This window comes from Columba livia, chromosome 11 (genome assembly GCF_036013475.1).
Source record: "Columba livia isolate bColLiv1 breed racing homer chromosome 11, bColLiv1.pat.W.v2, whole genome shotgun sequence".
NCBI classification, from domain to species: domain Eukaryota; kingdom Metazoa; phylum Chordata; class Aves; order Columbiformes; family Columbidae; genus Columba; species Columba livia.
This window is the reverse complement of record NC_088612.1, coordinates 10646531-10662983: the sequence shown is the minus strand read 5'-3', so window position 1 is coordinate 10662983 and position 16453 is coordinate 10646531. Positions and strand designations below refer to the sequence as shown.

At 48.1% G+C, this 16453-nt stretch overlaps 1 protein-coding gene across 1 annotated transcript in view; it reads left to right on the top strand.

Annotated features, from left to right (window-relative positions):
- IGDCC3 (immunoglobulin superfamily DCC subclass member 3) overlaps positions 1-16453 on the top strand; it is a 103858-nt gene that overhangs the window by 50580 nt on the left and 36825 nt on the right. The window contains exons 3-4 of the mRNA XM_065076757.1: positions 10866-11010; positions 13982-14112. Of these exons, the coding sequence (XP_064932829.1) occupies positions 10866-11010; positions 13982-14112 (276 nt within the window). The remainder of the gene's footprint in view (positions 1-10865; positions 11011-13981; positions 14113-16453) is intronic.

Sequence of the window (16453 nt, the reverse complement as noted above, 5' to 3'; positions counted from 1 at the left end):
CACCTCTTATTTCATTCATTAATAAAGAAGAGGGCAGTTTACCATGCTCGGCACAGAGTATGGACGTGGTGGAAGACTCGCTGTTCTGAAGGATTTAAAGTTAATTTATGTCAGGGACTGTTGTCCGGGTTATTCCTTCGTGAAGCCAGGGTAGCTGCCTCGGATCTACATGGAGCATTTACCTTGTGTCTTGGAATCATAGAATCATTTTGGTTGGAAGAGACCCTCAAAATCATGAAGTCCAGCCATTAACCCAACACTGGCACTAAACTGTGTCCCTGAGAACCTCATCTATGTGTCTTTGTATGGCTTTTCCCCCGTGCTGCGGGCAGGTTTGCAAATCTAAAATGTTTTAGAGTCTGAGGGAAACAGCTGGTACTCAAACCTCCTGTCCAGCCCATGCTGTGCAATGGGACACTGCATTGTGTGAGATACTTTGTTGTGTGCACCACACCGTCTTGGACTACAAGATGTGATAAAAATCAGAGAATCATAGAAGAGTTTGAGTTAGAAGGGATCTTCCCAGCTCCCCCAGTGCCACCCCTGCCATGAGCAGGGACATCTTCACCAGCTCAGGTTGCTCAGAGCCCCGTCCAGCCTGGCCTGGGATGTCTCCAGGGATGGTTCATCCACCACCTCTCTGGGCAGCCTGGGCCAGGCTCTCACCAGCCACATTGTAAAAAATGTCTTCCTCATGTCCAGCCTGAATCTCCTCTTCTTTAGTTTAAAACCATCACCCCATGTCCTATGGCAACAAGCTCTGCCAAAAAGTCTGTCCCTATCTTTCTTCTTGGCCCCTTTTAAGTAAGGAAAGGCCACAAAAGATGCAGGACATCATCTTGGAGGCAGCTCCATAGGCAGGGACACCTCCTCCAGGCACTCATCCAAGGGAATATCCCCATCTGTACAGGGGACACCTTGGTACACAGGCAGAATGGGCTGTAGCTTAATTTTCTATGGATTTGGTCATCCCAGCCGTGCAGGAGCAGCGGGACGGCCACAGTTCAGCGGCATCGAGCACTTGCTGAGCTCCGTTGTCTGGGCAAAACTCCCACCGTGGCAGGGCTGACCCCGCTGCTGGAGCACGGAAAATGCCGAGTGAATTACCAGCACTGATGCCATTCGCTGTCGGCCCTGATAAAAATGGCACCTTGCCCAAGTCTTCTATAAATCACAGGTTCCATTTGGAAAGGAGTTTTCTGTGGTAATTAATGAGCCAGTATAAAGACATTAAATGGAGAATGTGTGGTGATAGAAAGGCTTGTCATTCACTGAGCCATCTTCCCCCATGTGAATAACCACGGGGGAACAAAGGCCAAACTCCTTATAGACTGAAGTGCACTATCTCTGATAGCTGGGAATGAAGTAATTCTCTGAAAATAACAAAGGCGCAGTGAAATACATTAGTAAACTAATTACAAGAGAGCTGGTAAAAACAGATGCTGAAAATTTAAAGCTATTATTGGAGTGATTGCTAGCAGAAAAATGGGGGCTGACAACAAAAAAATTAAAAAATGCATCTCATTTAAAATTCATTAGCCTGCAAATCAGGACAGCTCCCTGTCTGAAAGCAGAGCTGATGGCATTTCTGTGGGCAAGTCGTGATGAAAAGCTTCCTTTCCTTCACCTTTCTGCGTCCCACTGCTGACTCCAGAGATGCCAAAACAAAGCGGGTGCTCGTTGGTGACAGGGATGGCTGGTGGATTTTCAAACGGGGAGGGATGTTTCTACCTAGAGGTGTTGCAAGGGCTGTGGAGGAGCAGGATGATGCCTTGTGCTGATAAAAAGCAGAATTGCTCCTCTGCACTCAGTATCGGAAGCATTTGGCTGCGAACAAAATGGTCCAGGGCCAAAACCAGCTGCGCGGGAGCATCCTCTTGTATCATCTCCATCAATATTTGGGAGAGGGATGGAAAACATTACTATTGTGCAACAAATCAAAATGGTAACTATGTAATTTGTCTTAATTGTGCGTATCGGAGTAGGAGAAACAGGAGGAGCTGTGGATGGGGATCTGGCAGGACAGACCTGCCTGCTGCCAGCGTGCCACACACTCCGCTTTGCCCTTGCCGAGCCAGCCTCTCGCCAAGGCTTGCAGGACAACTTGCCCTTCATCTTCTCATTATTTCAGGGGCCTGCAGGGGCACTGGAGGAGGATGATTCATAGGTATTTTGCAAAGAGCAAACTGTGCTTCAGAGGAAAGCCTGGGAGACAGCAAAGTCCTGAAGAATCCGCTGCCTGAAGTGAGGTGAGCTGTGGATGCGACAGGAGGGAGCAGCTTCTTGTGATGCTGGAGATGCTGCTTTGGGGCTGGGGACCCTTGGGTGATGCTGGGGTTTGTCCCCTGCTCAAGAAGTCACCCCGCAGAAACACAGGAGCTCTCTGTGGTGACCTGTACCACCGGGCAGGTGTGACAGTGGATGGTGTTGCCCGGCCAGCATCAGCCTTTATGCCGGAGCACTGTAATGATGACAAATAACCTCCTCCTGCACTGCAGAATCGCTGGCCCCATATGCCATCCACCCAGGCAAATTAAGAGTTGTTTATGACATTTAATACTCCCCCCTTCCCTCCAGCAGCAGGGTGGCAGGACCACAGGTTTGGCTTCACAAATGGTCGCCTCAGGATACACTAAATGCTGTCATGAGCCGGAGAGCAATTTTATCTTGAAAAATTACTGCAATAGCGCTCCCTGATAAAGGTTTTTCCCAACGCTGCCTCCCTCTTGGCCAGGAACTTCTTCTCTCCCTGAAACCAATTTGAGAGCGCTAAAGGGGCTGTTTATGAGTTGATTCCCCTGCAAAACAAGAGGGTGCTGGAAGATGAATAACCGCCTTGGGCTGTCTGCTGTGCTGCTTTGTGTGGCAGGTTACGCGATGGGATGCTGCCGTGTGCTCTGAACATGGAGGGAACTGAGAAATTTGGTCCACGGGATTGCCAAGATGCATCTTTTGAAGGGATTTATAAGGAGAATATTTGCCTTGTGGATAGAGCGTGCCATTGGTACTCAAGGGATGATGTTAGATTTGGGCTGTGACTGTGGATGGCACTTTTTGTCTTCTGTGCCTATCTCTCTAAAATGTAAAATATGTTTAGAGGAAAGGTAAAATGACCGATCTGTTTACAGAAAGGGTTCAAGGAGGCTCAGACAGCCCAGGTTTTTGCTGGGCTTTGGAGAGGGTGTTGTGCTGATGCACCAGGACTCGCTGCTACATATTTGCAGGCTGGGATGATTTCTGGCTGCAGCCGCCTTGCAGAGGTCTTGGGGCTGAACTGGCAGGCTTTGGGCAATGTCTCTGTGCTATTAAATACCAGCTGCCTTCAGGGGTTTCCTCTGGCACAGGCAGCTCTGCTGGTATTCTCCATCCTCTCACGTCAAGATAGCAAGGGTGATGGGGTGCTGGGTATTGGAGATGCTCCCTGGCATGATGCACCAATACAGTATGGGCACAGTCTCTCTCTGGGGGTTGGGCGGGAGCACTTTGTGAGCTTCATAGGAATTGAGAGATATTTCAGTTTAAAACAGCCCTTGGAGCATGTGGCCCCTGTTTGCTTCCATGTATGGTGCACAGACTGCATTTATCCAGACAAAAATCTTTCCCACTCAGGGGAGAGTACCCCTCCATCAACAACTGATGGTACTGTAGTTATTTTTCCAATAAGTGAACTAGAATCGATACCATAAATCTACTAACTGTTCATTAGGACTAGGAGATTGGCTTGGAGGTGCATGTGGTTGTACAGGAGGGGCTGGGATGTGCTGTTGATGGGGAGCACGTTCAAAGGAGAAACTTTGAAAGCCCTTGAGGTGCTGGAGCGAGTTCAGAGAGGGAACGGAGCTGGGGAAGGGGCTGGAGCACAAGTGTGATGGGAGCGGCTGAGGGACCTGGGGGTTCAGCTGGAGAACAGGAGCTGAGGGGAGACCTTCTGATCTCTGAACTGCCTGAAAGGAGGTTGGAGCCAGGGGGGGTTGGGCTCTGCTCCCCAGGAACAAGCACCAGGACCAGAGGAAACGGCCTCAAGTTGCAGGGGAGGTTGAGGTTGGATCTGGGGAACAATTTCTTCCCCAAAGGGCTGTCGGGCATTGGAACAGGCTGCCCAGGGCGGTGCTGGAGTCACCATCCCTGGAGGGGTTGAATAGATGCGGAGATGAGGTTCTCAGGGACATGATTTAGAGATGGACTTGGCAGCATTGGATTAACAGTTGGACTCAATCCTAGAGGTCTTTTCCCACTGAAATGATTCTATGGTCCAGGAAGAGGAGCGGAGCTGCAGCACGGGGATTCAAAGTTTTTCCGCGTGCCACAATGAAGCTCCTGCAAGGACCCATCCTCCTCCTCCTCCTCCCAGCTGTGGTCCTTCCCTCTTGCAGAGCAACCAGGGACCCCTGAGCACATTCCCTACAGCTCAAGTCTGTGTGCAGGGGAGAGGTGCTCACCACCTTCAGAGGATATTTCTCATCCCCACGCAGAAGCAAACCCCTCAGGGCTCTCTGCTTTTTTCCACTTCTCAAAGCACCAAAACAAAACAGTAAATCATGGATTGGTGGAGTCCATGGGTGCTGCTTGTTGCAGTGCAGTGGAGAGGTGACCTGAGCTTGGATTTGTCTCGCAGTTGTTTGACATCTTATGCAAAAAATTGAGAAGCTGTAGTCCCAAATCAGGCAGCAATTTGCTTCCTGGTGGACCTGAGTCATGAAGCGGTGGATTGTTTTTTCTCCTCCTCTTGTAAAACATCTGTTGCATGTTCCCTCCCGTGGGCAGCTGCTGTGTGAGGCATTAGCTCAGTTCTCTCCCTTTCATCCCCATCCCAGGGGCTTTGGGCGGGGGGGAGGGGGGCGTGCAAAAAACAGGCCAGGTGGAGACTCTGCTCTTCAACCAGAGAAGTTCATCTTATGGGGCGTCTTCTCAGTCTTGTTTAAATTATTTCATGCAGTTTTGATTGAGTGTGATAATGCCACAGACAAAAGGATGCAAAATGCAGAGAGGCTGGAGAGCCTGGACCATCCTTCATCCCTGCTCTGAGCAGTTTTATCAGCTCCAGAGGGAGAAAACGACAGCCAGACCAAAAGGGGAATAAGCATTTATTTGCAAATATTGCAAATAAAAAGCATACAGGGCTGACCCTCTTTCCGTCTGCCCAGCACAGATTGAGATGAGGCTTCCTCCCTCTCTCATCTTACCACCTATTTTGGTTCCTCTGAAATGAGCTACATTCCTCCAAAATGTCTTCCTTGCTTCAAACCCTCCCAAGTCTTGCAGCTCATTTTCTTTGGAGATCTGAGGCCCAGCGTAGACAATAGAGATTTGGGATTTTCACCTCTATGATTTGTGGGCAAGAGACAGAAGGGATTTTCCTCTGTGCTGGGAGAATCACGGCTGCTCTTTAATATTTCCCTCCCTTTCCAAAGCTGAGAGAAAAGGCTATTTTTTTTGGCTTTTTTTTTTTTTCTTCCCTTTAAGATGTGAGCGAAGGCCCCCGCTCCTGCTACTCCTGAAGAATTAAATAGATAAATGGGCGGCGCTGTTGTTCACGCTTCACTATGCACAAAGCAACTCGCATTTGAAATTGGGCTCATGGCAGTTCAGCAACAACCTCGCACAAAAGCATCATTAGACACGCAGGGCCGGTCGCGGGCGCAGAGGCTGCTCTGCAGCTGGAGGAGCCACTGGGGCTGTTGTGACGTGGGCTTTTTTTAAAAAAAACCTTTATAAAAATACATCTTGAAAGAAAAAATTTAGAGAAAGAAGATGCAGTGTCGTTTTTTTTTTTTCTTAAAGACTTGGGAAAGCATCCCTGCCTGAAAGCAAGGGGAGAAGAGAGGAGAGAATGGTATTTGTGGTATCTGTATGCCCCCCATCTTTTGTGCTGACTCTTCCTTGCAGAGAAATCCTCCATTTCCAGAGTACAGAGGGGAGCAAAATATAAGACTTGTGCCTGCTAAGCCTTCACCTCATGTGCATCTTGAAAATATTCCCTGGCCAGTTGTTAACTTAATGATGTAAGTCTCCCAGATTAGGAGGGACTTGAAGAAGATGTAATCCCTCTGCTTGCTTTGGGGCAGGGAAAGTGTTTGGGAAGGAGTCGCAGTGACAAGGAGGATGGTGGCTGAATAAAGCTCACAGATACTGAGGTTTGGTTCTGCTGGAGCTCTCAGCCCTGATTTGAGAGTGGTTTAGGTCTGGGTTAAATTGACACGGTGGTCATTGCGTTTTAAAAACGACCCCGACTTCTGCTGACCTAGGGGGAAATTTGGTTTCATTAGTAAGTTAGAAAATTCAGTATGAAAATCAGTAGCTATAGAATCATGGAATCATTTTGGTTGGAAGAGACCCTCAAGACCATCAAGTCCAACTCTTAACCTAGCCCTGACACTACCCCATGTCCCTGAGAACCTCATCTCCGCGTCTGTTCAACCCCTCCAGGGATGGTGACTCCACCACTGCCCTGGGCAGCTATCACCAGCATCTAGATGGAGCAACTCTTGGAAAGACTCAGCTCTGCCCATGGCTTGTTGTCTTGCACTGGGCAAACTGTTTTCCTCCCAGGCTTCACCTTCATCAGCTGGAACGGTCCTAACGAAGCTTGTCCTCCTTGGCAGGGGTATCTGGAAGCCCAGCTACTGGAGACACATCCCCATTAAGCTCTCGTTCCTTTCACTCTGGTAACTTTGAGGCATTTTAACCATGTGTCTGCACTGGAAGAGGTGTGAATTTAACAGGTTGGTGGCAGAAATGTGGAGAAAGGGTCTTCACTTGTAGGCTGTTGTTTGCGAACTGCCTGGTGTTGGTGTCCGTGAGGATGCTCAGCTCCTCCCCAGCATCCTCTTGTGTCAGATCCGACCTGGGTATCTGTTTCCCCCTAAGTAATTTAAAAGCAAAAAGCAGTATGATTACAGAACTAGTTGGACTTCCCCAGTACTCTTCTAACACCAGACTTGGCACTGAACCTTTCAAGTCTTCTTCCTCTCCTTGTGCCTGCATCTGATAATAATGTTTGCGTTTTAATGATTTTAACAGACCTAGGGTTTGCTTTGACATAACAAGTTAATGTTTTCTTTTTCTATATCAAATCTAGGTCAATCTCCAGCTTACACTAATGCTGTACTGAGCAAAAAAGGATTGGCCACTAATGGTTTCAATTTAGTTTTTTATGGAGTAAAGAAAATTTCATTCGATACCTATTTTTATTTTTATTCCACTGGCCTTTCCATGGGGCCTGTTAGGATGGAGAGAGTGTTTGCGCTTTGATTAGAGGAGACCCAGCAAGTTCATTTACCGGAACAAATTCTATGTGAATGTGGATGAGCAGAAGAGCTGCTGCTCACCTGGGCTGTGTCTGTAGGAGATGCCTTCACAGACTGCGTCCTGGTGAGGGTTTGGTGGTGGGAGATCCCAACCATGGGGTTCTCTTTAGGGAAGAGCCTCACCTGTCACCCAGCCTCATCCTAGTTGAGGACCTCCATGATAAAATAGGGGGGAAGAAGAGATGAAGAGTAACTGCTTTCCCTCGTGTGTTAGTGTGGCTATAGAAAACTTGGCTTGGATGTAACCTTGGCCAACGTCTTTGGGAGAAGGTGCGCTCATGCCTGCAGCATGAGAGAGCTGCTGGGACCATTCCACATCTGCTGTGAGCCCATTTTGTTTTGTTATTCGCTGGTCTGTGTGTACCAATGGCCAGAATCCAGGTGTGATGATAGTAGAAGCTCTGAGGCACTGTGGCTTAGAGCATCAACATGGAGCAATGAGTGTGCACATAATTTACGTGCGATTTTATAGCTTGATGACTACCCTACGCTCACTGTGTGTGTGGACGGTACCGTGCTACATGGAGATGGCAGAAGAGAGTTTAATGGGAACAGGGTGATACTCACCCAGTCCCATGACAGCAAAAAGGGACCAGGGGCAGCCCCAGTCCCTCCGCTGGCACATGGATGCAGCATTGCCAGTCGGCAGATCTGCGGGCAGATGGATCAGAGGGTACCTCCCCTCTTAGGAGCTGGCGGGTGAATATTGTGATTGCATGTATTTATTTTTAAAATGATGATGGCCATTAGCATAGAAATGAGCTGCAGCTCCCTGGCTGCTGGCCAGCCTCACCCGGGCTCTTCTCTGTGGCGGCTGAAACAAAAACCACCGGGCTGCTAACGGGTGACAAGTGACAAACAGGAGCAAACACTCCACCGTATGAGTTTGTTATGGCTGGCTGGGACATATATAAAAATCTCACGTATGTCAGGAGAGATTTAGCCCCTCCAAGCGATGTCCTGTAAAGCGGTTTCTATCCCTCTCCTTACACCCAGTGATTTATTTCCCAGCTGAAAACAGCATCTCAGGTAATCACTCGCCTTCAAGTTTTCTTGCTGTTTTACAGGACGTGCTACAAGAGCTTTTGTCTCTGCAACTGTAAATAAACTCTTAAACCTGTGTTAAAAATAGCATTTTGTAGCTCAGCACATGAATTTTTAATGCATCTTCTGCAAGCCAGCTGGTCTTGGCAAGGGTCGCAGTGTTTCCTCGGCATTTAACATAAAACTGTGCTTCAGAGCCACATTATAGGGTCATTGAAGAGCAATATTTTACTTAACATCCTCATAACTGAATTATTTATAACTTCCCATGTTTTATTCATGATAAATATTAATACTAGTGTCTTTAAGAGTAGAGGTTATTGCTGCAGTTTTACCTATCAGAGGTGATATTATTGAAATAAAGGAACAGCGATGAATTCTGTAGCCAGCAGAGCAAAGTCTGTGCTGGGGCTGTTCTCATTCACACCTCCCTCTTCTTATCAACCCTGTCAGCCACCGAAAAACCTCAGCACTGAGCATCTGTACATTTGAGAGGAATTTTCCTGCAGGCATCTGAATTCGGTTTGTTGTTGGTTTTTTTTTTTTTTTTTTTTTTTTCCCCTGTATTAATGAGCTTTGTGTCTTTCTCATTAATTCTTTTCTTCATTTCTTGGTGAGAGTTCATAAATTTTGATTGCAAGATGCTCACCCTGGTCTGAACCTCACAGTGGCAGCTTTGAAATGTCCTGCAGGCTCTCTTGAGCTCTCCTTCCACGGGCACCTCTGGACCCCCCATTTTTTGAAGCATCCCTTGGAAGACGAATCACCTGGTGTGGTAGAACCCCCCCAGCAACCTTTGGGCTCCTTCCCACATCACTGAGTGCTCTGAGCCACGAGCAGCCTCATTTCAAGGCTAAATCTGTGCAAACTGGGTAAATTGCTGTTCTACCATTGGGCTTCATCCTTTACCAGAGAGGATATTTGCATTATCATAGAGTAATAGATTAATTTGGGTTGAAGGGACCTTCCCAGCTCCCCCAGTGCCACCCCTGCCATGAGCAGGGACATCTTCACCAGCTCAGGTTGCTCAGAGCCCCGTCCAGCCTGGCCTGGGATGTCTCCAGGGATGGGGCATCCACCGCCTCTCTGGGCAACCTTTCATCTTGGGAAAGGGAAATACAGTTTTGCGTGATCTTTCACCTTCTGCTGGTGTGTTCCCATCACACTGGAGCATTGCATGGCTACTTCTTGGTCCTGCTCCCTCTGGTGCATCCCGATGTGGGGCTGATTGCCCTTCCCAACCTGACACCCATGCAGGACCGGGGCTTCGCTGTGTGTTACTTGATCAGCTTAACAAATCTGCAGTCACTGGGTTGAGAGCGGTGGCTGGGGGAGCAGCGCGGGTTAATGCAACACATATTTAATGTATGATTGCTAATGGCCATCTCCCATCTGCCCGAGCCCAACTGGAGTTTGCAGATGAATGATTAAGCTGCCCTGACACAAATGCAGTTTATTCCTTAGCAGAGGTACATTCATTATATGTGATGCATGTAAAAGGGGATGAGGCTTTCTTGCTGTGGAGGGGGATGTTGTTGGGCTGGCGTAGCAGAGCAGGATACTCTCTTGGAGTTTATTTTGTGTGATAATGTGAGAGATCTTTCCACAGGTGCAGCACTGTGAATGAATTATGAGCTAAATAACCACTGGGATGTTTATTATCCTTGAATATGTTCATTGCAGAGTCAACAGGCAGCACCTTCCAATTAATTAATAGTAATAATTACTGTATTATTTATGTAGCTCTAACAGCATGCCCAAGTCTTTCCACACGATGGTTACAGCTGTGGCTGTGTGAAGGCGGGCTGGTCTGTATTTATCCTGCATGGGTACGCTGAGGTTTCTCATTCACCGTTGGGTGGTGCCAACCCTAAACCCCTCCATCTGCTGAGCTCTTGGCACCATCTCTTTCTGGAGCCTGTTGGCCCATGGGATGGGGGTGTGGCCGTTCCTTCTGCAGTGCTGGAAGGCAGAGTGTGCAATGAGCTGGAGCAAGTACCAGAGATGGAAATCAAGGGCTGTAAGTTTTACTGGGGTATCTGGGAGCAACTTCGGTCAAGACATAAGCAGTATGAGTTTAGGAGTCAAGCCATGCACATCAGAAGGATATTGACAGCAGATAAGACACTGGCAGCAGCAGAAAGAATAGGCATCTCTTTTCTGATGTGAGCTTGGATCCAAAACTTGCTGTGCTGTTGAGAATGACCTCCGGTAAGTGCCAGAGCATCTTGCTTCCTGCGTAGACCTCGCTGTGGAGCCTGTGTGTCACAAAGCGCTGCCTCCTGTCTTGGTTGAATCAATCAGTTCAATGTGCAGAGGGAAACGTATGTCAAGAACTTGCCACCAGTCTTTTTTCTCCATACGGGAGTTTGGCTACAAACCAACCTTCTGTTTTTGCATTGTGATCCCATTTGCTGTCTCTGGCAAACTGGGGTGTTTCTAGGTCATGCAAAGTTATTGGCAGTGGATCTCTTTTCACGTGTGAATATTTTTGTCTCTCCTTGTGTCTTCCAGCGATGTCTGACTTCCACATCCACCCTCAGAACGCAGTGGTGGAGGAAGGTGGTGTAGCCAGATTCCAATGCCAGATCCATGGGTTACCTGAGCCGGTCATCCTCTGGCAAAAGAACCGCATGCCAGTCAACACAGACAACGAAAGGTAGGACATGTGCAAACCATGTACTGCTGTCCTTTCTCCAGGTAGAAAAGGTGGCCAGGCTTGCTCTTGCTCTCACAGTTGTTCTGGGACACAACTGATTGGGGCTGAGGGTCTTGGACAGTGTTTCTGCCATGGAACACTCTTTTAGTTAATGTTGTGGGTTGTCTGAGCTCCTTCTGGTCAAACACTGTGTAGAAATAATAACCTGGAGAACAGGAGGCTGAGCGGGAGACCTTCTCGCTCTCTACAACTACCTGAAAGGAGGTTGTAACATGGAGGGTGTTGCTCTCTTCTCCCAAGTAACAAGTGACAGGATGAGAGGAAACGGTCTCAAGTTGTGCCAGAGGAGGTTGAGGTTGGATCTTGGGAACAATTTCTTCCCAGAAAAGGCTGTTGGGCATTAGAACAGGCTGCCCAGGGCAGTGGTGGAGACACCATCCCTGGAGGGGTTGAACAGACATGGAGATGAGGTTCTCAGGGACATGGGGTAGTGCCAGGGGTGGGGTAACACTTGGATGTGATGATTTTGAGGGTCTCTTCTAACCAAAATGATTCTATGATCTCCCAGGAGGGGCAGATAAAGCCCACTAGTTGATTTTGGAGTGGGCAAGGCCTTGCATTGATCCCCCCGATCAGCTCTCCTCCAAGGTTACTTTCTAGCATGAAGAGCCCACCCAGCAGTCCTAGCAGAGCCGGGGTAGCTTTGGCATCCTTCATCCCTCCATGGCTCCATTTTGTGCAATTCTTTCCAAGACAGTTCCCTGACTTAGTGTCTTCCACATAGGTCCTGAACTCCTGCAAGTACTGAATTACACTACAGAGAGCATCCCTTGCTGCCCTGGGCTGATGTTTCCCATTCCATCCTCCTAAAGAGACCCCCCAGCTGCCCTCCTTCCCCAGCTGAGCCCCTGGACAGCACGTCCTCTCTTCCTGTGTTTGAGAAGCTGCTCCATTTGTGTGGGAAATGTCCCTCATCAGTCCTCATCACGGTTTGATCCTCTGAGCAGCGGTGGGGCTCGGGTGAGGACAGGTGGCAGGAAATGTGTGCTCCGTGCCGGCAGCCTCCGGCGGTCCCAGCTGCACCTCGGGAGCTGCACAACCGATGGTGAGGGACAATTGGTGGCAGCACACCTCGATGGGCAATTGAAGTACGTGCGTTGGGAACAGGAGAAATCAGGAAGCTGTAAATATTTTCCTGAAAGCCTCTATTCTTAAAAATGTCAATTGTGCAGCAGAATGCGCTTGGGTTCTTTGGAGGCAGGAGAAAACACGAGGGCTGGAACAATGCCTGACCTTTTCAGCGTTACGGTGAACTTACGGTAGAAGGACCCAAGAGGCCCAACCCTGCCATGGAAAACTGCAACTGTCAGGTTTTGTTTTTCCTTGCGTTTTTCATCTGAGCTTTTTTTAGCCCAGCACAGGCTTCATTTGTTAAACTTGATCTGCTCTGACGGCTCCTCACTCACACAAGTGCTAAACTGGGGATGTGTAGAGTACAGCAACTGGTCCGAGGTGGAGTCAGCAGAAGTCAGGGGTGCAGAACTGGGCCCGACGCCTTGTGTGCATCCCAATGAGATGCTTGCAGGACTGCTGAAGTTCCCCTGAAGTCTTTCATGCATTATTGCCCCTTTCCTGTTGAGTCCAGGGTCACAGGTGTGGAGATGGTGAGAGATGTGGCAGGGATTTGAGACCAAGCAGGATTTCTTTTCTCCAAGGCTAAGGACCCCCAAGACTGAAGAACCAAGACTTTTCTCCAACCCAGAGATCCCCAAGTCATCCTCATACCCACTGCGTCTCCTCGGGGGCAGGGAGCTTGTCTAAGCCCTGGAGACCGTGGGCTCAGAGCAGTTTCCCTGCGTTCAATGTCTTGATTTTTAACAAATTTGGCTTTTTGTAGCAGTAAAGTTACTGGGGAAGGTTTTTATTGTCAGCTCAGTAGATTAATCTCTGACACCAACAGGTCTGGGTGATGAGGGTTGCTTCTCAAACTGAATTGGATTTCTGCATTAATCACGCTTTGTGCATTTCTGTGTATAAAGTGCATATAAATTTGTATGCCGAGTCTTGCACTTGGAGGCTTTGAAGGCAGAATAATAGCTTTGGAATTGAATCTTCTAATGCTGTGGGCAGATTGTTAACAAAAATGAAGGCTTCTTGTGGTATAATTCATCCAAAACAATGGGCATTTTAAAGTCCCAGAGAGATTGCAATCAACTTCGGGACGTGTAAAACTGATTGCTGCCACGCTGCCGCCGACACTGAGCCTCGCATTTGGAACCCGGTGCGGGGAGCAGGTTATAGGCACTTAACCATATGCTGATATGGAAAAAAGATATTCTTCATCTTCCAGGCGGAAATGGATTATTAACTCATCACAGTGTAATGACTTACTACCAGCCAATTTAAACACACAGTTGCCAAGCAACGTGTAATGTATGTATACATATATGTGTGTGTGCATGCATGATTTACATATATCTACGTTTTCAATATATAAAATACTTATTTATATTCATGTATGCCTACTTGCTGGCTATTTTAAACATGCATTTCCACACATTTGAGGTTTTAAGAGCAGACATGTACCCTGATGCTTGTCCATGGTCACTGTGCTCCAGCTGATGAGCGATAACTCCCACATCAGCTGAATTCACATCCCAAAGCTTTTCCACAGCTTAACTAAGAAGGTCCTACTTTGTAGCCTTCCAGCAAAAGTCATCCTTTCTCAAGGATGCATCAGAAAATAAAGAAAGGGAACATGCTGCCTGTAAAAAAAGACCAGAGGCTCAAATAGCCCCCAAAATAAAGAACTGATTGCAGTGAAAAGTGTGGGCTCAGCATCGCTGGGGGTGGGATCAGCATCTCTGCGCCGGGACGTGGGGAGCCAGCACCCCTCTCCGTGGGTGTGCAGCCTTCTTTCACATCATGTCCAGCTTTGCAGGTTTTTATTTCTGCCTTTCTCTTCCCGCAGATACACGCTGCTTCCCAAGGGCGTCCTCCAGATTACGGGACTGAGGGCAGAAGACAGTGGGATTTTTCACTGTGTTGCCACCAATATTGCTAATGTGAAGTTCAGCCGGGAGGCCAGGCTCACTGTGTCAGGTTAGTACCGCTAATGCCGTCCTGACTGTCGTTCCATCTTTTTCTTCCTATTGCTGGTCTGGAGCAGGACAGTTAGAGAGAGGTTGAGGATGACAGCACTGAGAAGCATCTCTCTGTCCAGCCGTAGCCCCTTCCTTCTTCTGGATTCTTATTAGTTCCTGCCAGATCAGTCCATTTGATAGCAGATAAATAAATCTCTCTGCCTTGACATTAGTGCCAGGTTCTGGGTAGAGGGAGGACAGTGAGAAAATGAGTTACAGCAGCTTTACATTAAATAAATTCTTTTGGAAATGTGGAAGATTCATCATTTGCTTATGAGATCTGCCCACTCTGGAAGTAATTGCAGCACACAGGGTGATCAATTATTTATCTAATGGGGGAATTATGTTCCATAGGCTGTTAGCATTGCACTGCAACTGAAGTGGGCTAACTTTTCTTTGAAAGATGAGAAGGAGAAGCCCTGAGCACCCCAGGCTGTTTGACTTGGTTCTCCATCCACATTTGAAGTCAGTGACTGAAACAGGTTTTCACCTCTGGAAGCTCCAGCTGAAGAAATAATGGTGCATTATGGTTTCCTCTCCAAAAAAAAGGGGCCAAAATCGCCAAACCAAACTGCTGTTTGGTTTCATGCTGGCAGAGGTAGGACGTGATGGAGCCATAGGGGCAAACCAAAGCAATCCACATCCACACTTTGTATGTGTGCAGGTTTGGCCTGTTTGGGAAAGCACAGAAAATGGCATGTGGGAGTGATGACCGTGGGCGCAGGGAGGGAAGGATCAGGGTGCAAATATCATGTTTCCACAGCCGTGCTGCCCTCCGCTGAGCTGCCCATTGCCCATCCTCTGTCAGTGGTCCCTGTGGGACCCAAACTGATCTCCTGGAACCCTTTCCAGCAATTACTCAGAGAGGAGGAGGAAGCTGGCTGCTTGCAGGGGATGAAGGAACCTGCTGGCAGCACTTTCCTTCCTCTCGCTGGCAGCGAGCGGCATGGACACGTCTTCCAGCTCTACTGATTGATTATTTTCAGTGCCTGCTTAGCGGAGATGCTCCTGTGGGGCTGCCTGCCTCTCTGCACTGACACCTTTCCAGCGCAAGCTGCGGCTCTCTCTGCTGCCGTGCTTTTGATCAAGATCTAACAGACGGTGCTGGTGACGCTCCTGTCCCTGCTAGAGTCCCTGTCACTGCTGGCGATGCTGGGGACCTCCCTGTCCTCACCACGATTGCTGCTGGCAGAGTCCCTGGGGACCATGTGCTTCATTGGAGCCTTTTTCACCTTTTAAAACAAATTCCCCCCCGTGTTGCCCTGAACCCTGTCGAGCTCCAGCAGCACTCACCTGCCACAAGTCCCTCGTATTGTCACTCCTCGCTTTTCAACCCTGGAGCAAAGAGCTTTTCTGGTTGGAGAAGGAAACCTCCTCCTCGATAGCTGGGAACAATCAGCCCCTTTGCATGATGCTGGTGTCTGGTCACCATGTCCCTGCGGGGTCCCTGTCCCTGCTGTCCCTGGAGCTGCCACTGCCGTGGGCATTTTGCTCAGCAGCAAAGTGACGGGACCGTTATGTGGCCTTTGCAGGAGAAGGTGACCAGCGGTGGAAATGTTTCCCACACCTGAAAACCCAAATGTATATTTAGGACTCAGAGTATGAATCAAACAGTGTGATTTTTTAATTTCTTATTCCCAAAATAGAATGGTGTATAAATTCTGCTTTTGTCTCCGCTCCCATTTACGGATGTTCTTGGGTGACCTTGGACAATTCATTTCATTTCTCTATGTTCTGAAATATTGAAATCACTGTGTAATACAATGATGATATCGTATTATTCTAAGCGTGAACATTTAGTATTGTGTTTTAGAACAATAAATCTACATGGGTTTTAAAGGCACTCTGAGGTGCTGAGGGGGAAGGTATTGTTTTTCAGATCTCTTGGGGTTAACCAGCCGGTCATATGAATTTATTGTGCATTCTGGTTCTCATCAAAAAATCTGCATTTTATGGCTTGCAGTGAAATGCATTTATTGAGAAAAGTCAGCTTTTAAGTCACACTGACACGGTGATTTTTCTTGGATTTTGCCTATTTAGACACAACTCCTGAGTTGCTTTGTCACTCCCCATTTAGCCCCTCTAGGAACGATTAACAAATGAGCCGCTCTGATCTGTGCTTGCCCTTGGACTGTTGCGAAATCCCCCTGCTAATGCCCCGACTTCAGCCCCTGAGCTGCTGTCAAAGTGCAATGCTAAAAATGCAGGAAGAAAAGACATGGTTTTTTTTCTTGGAGAAAAAAACCCGCGCAGACAGGTTTTGGTGGATCGCTTCTCTATAACGAGCGTTTTGGACACTG